The 8096-nt window shown below is 54.4% G+C and overlaps 1 protein-coding gene across 1 annotated transcript in view; it reads right to left on the bottom strand.

Moving 5' to 3' along the window:
- Positions 1–1585: 1585 nt before the first annotated feature.
- The window catches only part of LOC144955368 (uncharacterized), a 13694-nt gene continuing 7183 nt past the window's right edge, over positions 1586–8096 (bottom strand). Inside the window, exon 5 of the mRNA XM_078885610.1 lies at positions 1586–1969. Within this exon, the coding sequence (XP_078741736.1) occupies positions 1586–1969 (384 nt within the window). The remainder of the gene's footprint in view (positions 1970–8096) is intronic.

Raw genomic sequence — 8096 nt, forward strand, 5'->3', positions numbered from 1 at the left:
TGGTACAAAACTGACACCTTTATTCAGGGTAAAAATCTACCATCATATTTTGCCACTGGTAAAAGAGATCTCATAGTGTAAATCCTTTATATTAAGTTCACTCGCTTGCTTGCTTGCGCGCTTACGACCGTGCAAATCTTTCGGTCGTTTTTTATTTAAATCCTTTATATTAAGTTCGCTTGCTTGCTTGCTTGCGCGCTTACGACCGTGCAAATCTTTCGGTCGTTTTTTAACCCACTTCCCGTGATCCAATCGAGCTGACATTTTGCACACAGACTCGTTGTGCGTGACAATTAATTTTCGTGAAAAAATAATTCAAAAATTTTACACTTTTTAGGAAATAACGATTTCATATTTAATTTAAAATACCAATGTGATAAAAATGAAACTCTTACTCAAGAACAACTGAAATGAATAATAAAATAAAACCGATGCCACGCATATAAAGGATTTATAGTGAAAAACTTTGGTTTTACGGGTTAATTTTATACAGATTGGCCACGAAAAAATGTGTTTGATCTCGATGTGGAGCACCTTCCCCACGTCCTTTATTTCGAGTGGGCAACAGACGCCTGATGCTGCTGCTGTATATTTGGAGTCTGCGTCTCCCTCTCCCTCTCATCATCATCATCACGGTGGCTAGGAGAAGTTGACTACCTCGCCTGGTGTGCAGGAGGTCGTGGGTTCCATCCCGACCCTGACGATGCCTGCTGCTGAATATTTGAAGTTTGCGTCTCTCTCTCTCATCATCATCACGGTGGCTAGGAGATGTTGACTACCTCGCCTGGTGTGCAGGAGGTCGTGGGTTCGATCCCGACCCTGACGATGCCTGCTGCTGCTGCTATTTGGAGTCTGCGTCTCTCATCATCATCACCACGGTGGCTAGGAGATGTTGACTACCTCGCCTGGTACACAGAAGGTCTTGGTTTCGATTCCGACCCTGAGGATGCCTGCTGCTGCTGTATATTTGGAGTCTGCGTCTCTCATCGTCATCACCACGGTGGCTAGGAGATGTTGACTACCTCGCCTGGTACACAGAAGGTCTTGGTTTCGATTCCGACCCTGAGGATGCCTGCTGCTGCTGTATATTTGGAGTCTGCGTCTCTCTCATCATCATCATCACGGTGGCTAGGAGATGTTAACTACCTCGCCTGGTATACAGGAGTTTTTGGGTTCGATCCCGGTCCTGACGATGCCTGCTGCTGCTGTATATTTGGAGTCTGCGTCTCTCTCTCTCCTTGGTGGTCACTGTGACTGTCATCCGGGCCATCCCCCGATTGTTCCCCTACACGGTGTGGCTGGGCATGCGGTGGCTGGGCACATGCGGTGGCTGGGGCATGAGGTGTCTAGGGCAGTGGTTCTTAACCTGGGTTCGATCGAACCCCAGGGCTTCGGCGAGTCAGTCTCAGGGGTTCGGCGGAGGTTAAGACACACACCTGACTCATGATTGTGCACCAGTAAAACATGTACCTATGTTTTGAATTTGAAAAAAATAATTTTATTTTTCCAATTAAGAAGGGTTCTGTGAATGCGCATATGAAACTGGTGGGGTTCAGTACCTCCAAAAAGGTTAAGAACCACTGGTCTAGGGCATGCGGTGGCTGGGCACGTGAGTGACTGGGCACGCGAGTGACTGGGCACGCGAGTGGCCGGGCACGCGAGTGGCCGGGCACGCGAGTGGCCGGGCACGCGAGTGTCCGGGCACGCGAGTGGCCGGGCACGCGAGTGGCCGGGCACGCGAGTGGCCGGGCACGCGAGTGGCCGGGCACGCGAGTGGCCGGGCACGCGAGTGGCCGGGCACGCGAGTGGCCGGGCACGCGAGTGGCCGGGCACGCGAGTGGCCGGGCACGCGAGTGGCCGGGCACGCGAGTGGCCGGGCACGCGAGTGGCCGGGCACGCGAGTGGCCGGGCACGCGAGTGGCCGGGCACGCGAGTGTCTGGGCACGCGAGTGGCTGGGCACGTGAGTGGCTGGGGCATGAGGTGTCTAGGGCATGAGGTGTCTAGGGCATGAGGTGTCTGGGCACGTGAGTGACTGGGCACGCGAGTGGCTGGGCACGTGAGTGTCTGGGCACGTGAGTGTCTGGGCACGTGAGTGACTGAGCACGTGAGTGGCTGGGCACGCGAGTGTCTGGGCACGCGAGTGGCTGGGCACGCGAGTGGCCACTCGCGTGCCCGTGCCCAGCCACTCGCGTGCCCAGCCACTCGCGTGTCTGGGCACGCGAGTGGCTGGGCACGTGAGTGGCTGGGGCATGAGGTGTCTAGGGCATGAGGTGTCTAGGGCATGAGGTGTCTGGGCACGTGAGTGACTGGGCACGCGAGTGGCTGGGCACGTGAGTGTCTGGGCACGTGAGTGTCTGGGCACGTGAGTGACTGAGCACGTGAGTGGCTGGGCACGTGAGTGGCTGGGCACGTGAGTGGCTGGGCACGCGAGTGGCTGGGCACGTGAGTGGCTGGGCACGCGAGTGACTGGGCACGTGAGTGGCTGGGCACGCGAGTGACTGGGCACGTGAGTGGCTGGGCACGTGAGTGGCTGGGCACGCGAGTGGCTGGGCACGCGAGTGACTGGGCACGTGAGTGGCTGGGCACGTGAGTGACTGGGCACGCGAGTGACTGAGCACGTGAGTGGCTGGGCACGTGAGTGGCTGGGGCATGAGGTGTCTAGGGCATGAGGTGTCTAGGGCATGAGGTGTCTGGGCACGTGAGTGACCGGGCACGCGAGTGGCCGGGCACGTGAGTGACCGGGCACGCGAGTGGCCGGGCACGCGAGTGGCCGGGCACGCGAGTGGCCGGGCACGCGAGTGACTGGGCACGCGAGTGGCTGGGCACGTGAGTGACTGGGCACGTGAGTGGCTGGGCACGCGAGTGTCTGGGCACGCGAGTGGCTGGGCACGCGAGTGACTGGGCACGCGACTGGCTGGGCACGCGAGTGGCTGGGCACGCGAGTGGCTGGGCACGCGAGTGTCTGGGCACGCGAGTGGCTGGGCACGTGAGTGACTGGGCACGCGAGTGGCTGGGCACGTGAGTGGCTGGGCACGTGAGTGGCTGGGCACGTGAGTGGCTGGGCACGTGAGTGGCAGGGCACGCGAGTGACTGGGCACGTGAGTGGCTGGGCACGTGAGTGACTGGGCACGCGAGTGACTGAGCACGTGAGTGGCTGGGCACGTGAGTGGCTGGGCACGTGAGTGACTGGGCACGTGAGTGGCTGGGCACGTGAGTGACTGGGCACGTGAGTGTCTGGGCATGCACGTGGCCACGTGGATCTGCCGACGCAGCCCTCGCCTGCGAGACCTTTCACCGATGGGACCGCGTCCAGATCTTTCACCCGTAACGACAGCCACCCCCAACCCCCCCCCCCCGCCAAAGATAAAGATCCCCCGTGTAGCCTCCCGATAAGCCGTCGGCGGGGGCAAGTGCTGTCCGCGGGAGGTGGTGCACGAGGGGGTGGGTGGCCAGCACCACGCCCGGCCGTCTTTGTCTCTCTCCCCACCCCCCCCCCCCCTCCCAGTGGCGATGTTCACTACACCGCACCGATAATTGTTTTTAAATCCTTTATATTAAGTTCGCTTGCTTGCTTAGGACCGTGCAAATCTTTCGGTCGTTTTTTAACCCACTTCCCGTGATCCAATCGAGCTGACATTTTGCACACAGACTCGTTGTGCGTGACAATGAATGTTCGTGAAACATTTCCTCCAAAATTTTACACTTTTTAGGAAAAAATCAATTATATTTAATTACCTATTGCTTAATGGTGGCAGGCAATCATCTGACCCATAGGTGGCAGCCATCTCAAGCCAGAGGACGAGAGGACTCTAGCCGCCACGCATATAAAGGATTTATAGTGAAAGACTTTGTTTTTACGGGTTAATTTTTTTATGGCAACAAAACTGACACCTTTTTTTCTACACAAGGAGTCATGTTTGCATAGACCACAATACCTGCAGCCATAATGCAAACAAAACACCTAACTCTGATAATGTATGCACCGTCCTTGAAGTTGATTGGTCCACACCCGAGACAGCTTTCCTTAGAGCCCAGTCTCACATGGTCCTTGAAGTTGATTGGTCCACACCCGAGACAGCTTTCCTTAGAGCCTAGTCTCACATGGTCCTTGAAGTTGATTGGTCCACACCAGAGACAGCTTTCCTTAGAGCCTAGTCTCACATGGTCCTTGAAGTTGATTGGTCCACACCAGAGACAGCTTTCCTTAGAGCCTAGTCTCACATGGTCCTTGAAGTTGATTGGTCCACACCAGAGACAGCTTTCCTTAGAGCCCAGTCTCACATGGTCCTTGAAGTTGATTGGTCCACACCAGAGACAGCTTTCCTTAGAGCCCAGTCTCACATGGTCCTTGAAGTTGATTGGTCCACACCCGAGACAGCTTTCCTTAGAGCCTAGTCTCACATGGTCCTTGAAGTTGATTGGTCCACACCCGAGACAGCTTTCCTTAGAGCCTAGTCTCACACGGTCCTTGAAGTTGATTGGTCCACACCCGAGACAGCTTTCCTTAGAGCCTAATCTCACACGGTGTTGGACCAGATGACGCCAAAAGGCGCACAACTCAAAGACAACGCACCATCAGAGTATGAGAGCTCGGTGGTAAAGCATTTACACCATTGGAACCTCATCTGCCAGTCAAAAATATGGTAATTGTTTTTTAACCCTTCTATCTGGCAACAAAACCGACACTTTTTTTACAAGGAGTCATGTTTGCATAGACCACAATACCTGCAGATATTGTGGTCTATGCAAACATGACTCCTCGTGTAAAAAAAAAAAAAATGTGTCAATTTTGTTGCCAGATAGAAGGTAAAAAAACTATTACCATATGTTTTACTGCCAAATGAGGTTCCAATGGTGTATACACCATACGCCGCTTTCACCAGGTACTAATTTGAGGCTGAGTTGACCTAGGGGAGACCCAGGACGCGTTCCGCTACATTTCCACAACACAAAGATCCCCCGTGTAGCCTCTAACAGGCTGCAGGGGCAAGTGCTGTTAGCTAGCAACTCACACACAAAGGTCCCCCGTGTAGCCTCTAGCAGGCTGCAGGGGCAAGTGCTGTTAGCTAGCACCTCACACACAGACAAAGATCCCCCGTGTAGCCTCTAACATACTGCAGGGGCAAGTGCTGTTAGCTAGCACCTCACACGCAGACACAGACAAAGATCCCCCGTGTAGCCTCTAACAGGCTGCAGGGGCAAGTGCTGTCAGCTAGCACCTCACACACAGACAAAGATCCCCCGTGTAGCCTCTAGCAGAGTGTAGGGGCAAGTGCTGTTAGCTAGCACCTCACACAGACACAGACAAAGCTCCCCTGTGTAGCCTTAATAGACTGTAGGGGCAAGTGCTGTTAGCTAGCACCTCACACGCAGACACAGACAAAGATCCCCCGTGTAGCCTCTAACAGACTGTAGGGGCAAGTGCTGTTCACTATCACCTCACACGCAGACACAGACAAAGCTCCCCTGTGTAGCCTTAATAGACTGTAGGGGCAAGTGCTGTTAGCTAGCACCTCACACACAGACAAAGATCCCCCGTGTAGCCTTAACAGACTGCAGGGGCAAGTGCTGTTAGCTAGCACCTCACACACAGACACAGACAAAGATCCCCCGTGTAGCCTCTAACAGACTGCAGGGGCAAGTGCTGTTAGCTAGCACCTCACACACAGACACAGACAAAGATCCCCCGTGTAGACTCTAACAGAGTGCAGGGGCAAGTGCTGTTAGCTAGCACCTCACACACAGACAAAGGTCCCCCGCGTAGCCTCTAACAGGCTGCAGGGGCAAGTGCTGTTAGCTAGCACCTCACACACAGACACAGACAAAGATCCCCCGTGTGGCCTTAACAGACTGTAGGGGCAAGTGCTGTTAGCGAGCACCTATGAAGGCCGAAACGGCACACGAGGGGGTGGGTGGCCAGCACCACGCCCGGCCGCCTTTGTCTCCCCAGTGGCGATGTTCACTACACACCGCACCAGGTACTCGTTTGAGGCTGAGTCGACCTAGAGGAGGCCCAGGACCGGTTCAGATAAATGTGTTGGCCATGAGCGGGAATCGAACTCAAGTCCCCGGGTTTGTAGCGCAGCGTAGTGCTAACCACTACACCCACCGCTCCCCACTACACACACACATACTGACACACACTGACACACACACACTGACACACACACACTGACACACACACACTGACACACACACATACTGGCACACACTGACACACACACACTGACACACAACAACAACAACCGCCATTCGCCACTAAGTGGCGGTGACGTCACCACGACGCTTGTGCCAGGCCATGTGCACCTTGAGGCCACGTGAAGTGTCGAACGCCCGCTGGCAGGAGGTCACGGGGCAGACCCAGCAGGTGCCACGGGTCGACTGACCGAGATGACCGAGATGACTGGCTGATGCACCACCTGTGCCCCCTACTGTGCCAACTTGCTGTGCTTTAGCCACCCGTCGCTCCGCTCGTTGTTGTGAGCGTCGCGCCTCCGCCCTCCGTTGTTGTTGGAGGGCGACTGCCTCCAACTGCCCAGTAGCGTCCTTCACGAGCCTCCTCCACTGAGGCCGATCTTGACACCGCTGGTACCAGTCATCGGCAAGTCCACTCAGCTCCACGTCCTCCTGTACCACATCACTCCATCTCTTCTCTAGCCCGTGCCGCGCCCGTTTAGCCCCCTCGATCCGGCCGAACAAAAGCTGTTTAGGCATGCGGTGGCTGGGCATGCGGGCTACATGACCCAGCCAACGCAGCCTTGCCTGCTGGAGGAGCTCACTGATGGGACTTTGCCCAGATCTTTCAAGGACTTGTGAGCTCCTCACACAATCCAGCCTGCAGGTTAAACCCAGGATGGATCGTAGGCAGGCCAGCCTAAATGTTTCCAACCGGCGAAGACACTGGAAACACTGACACACACACACACTGGCGCACACACACTGACACACATACTAACACACACCACACTAACACACACATACCGACACACACAAGAACCAACGTAGTGTATCACCTCGCGTTCACACAAGGGAAGGAGGGGGGGGGGGTGACCCCCCCCCCCTCAAAGATCTTTAATAATCGACCACCATAACATCCAGCAGTGCACAGAAAATGGCCGGCAAAACACACACACAGACTACACACACTACACTCACTACACTCACACACAGACTACACACACTCACTACACTCACACACAGACTACACACACACACACAGACTACACACACACACACTCACTACACTCACACACACAGACTACACACACTACACTCACTACACTCACACACAGACTACACACACACACTACACTCACACACAGACTACACACACACTCACTACACTCACACACAGACTACACACACACACTACACTCACACACAGACTACACACACACACACTACACTCACACACAGACTACACACACACACTACACTCACACACAGACTACACACACACACTACACTCACACACAGACTACACACACACACACTACATTCACACACAGACTACACTCACACACAGACTACACACACACACTACACTCACTACACTCACACACAGACTACACACACACACTACACTCACACACAGACTACACACACACACACTACACACACACACAGACTACACACACACACACACTACACACACACACACTACACTCACACACAGACTACACACACACACACTACACACACACACAGACTACACACACACACACACTACACACACACACACACTACACTCACACACAGACTACACACACACACTACACTCACACACAGACTACACACACACACTACACTCACACGCACACACACAGACTACACTCACACACACACAGACTACACACACTACACTCACACACACAGACTACACTCACACAGACAGACACAGACTACACACACACACACTACACTCACACAGACAGACACAGACTACACACACACACAGACTACACACACACACACACAGACTACACACACTACACTCACGCAGACAGACACAGACTACACACACACACACAGACTACACACACTACACTCACACAGACAGACACAGACTACACACACACACACAGACTACACACAC

The sequence above is a fragment of the Lampetra fluviatilis genome, unplaced genomic scaffold (assembly GCF_964198595.1).
Source record: "Lampetra fluviatilis unplaced genomic scaffold, kcLamFluv1.1 SCAFFOLD_145, whole genome shotgun sequence".
NCBI lineage: Eukaryota > Metazoa > Chordata > Hyperoartia > Petromyzontiformes > Petromyzontidae > Lampetra > Lampetra fluviatilis.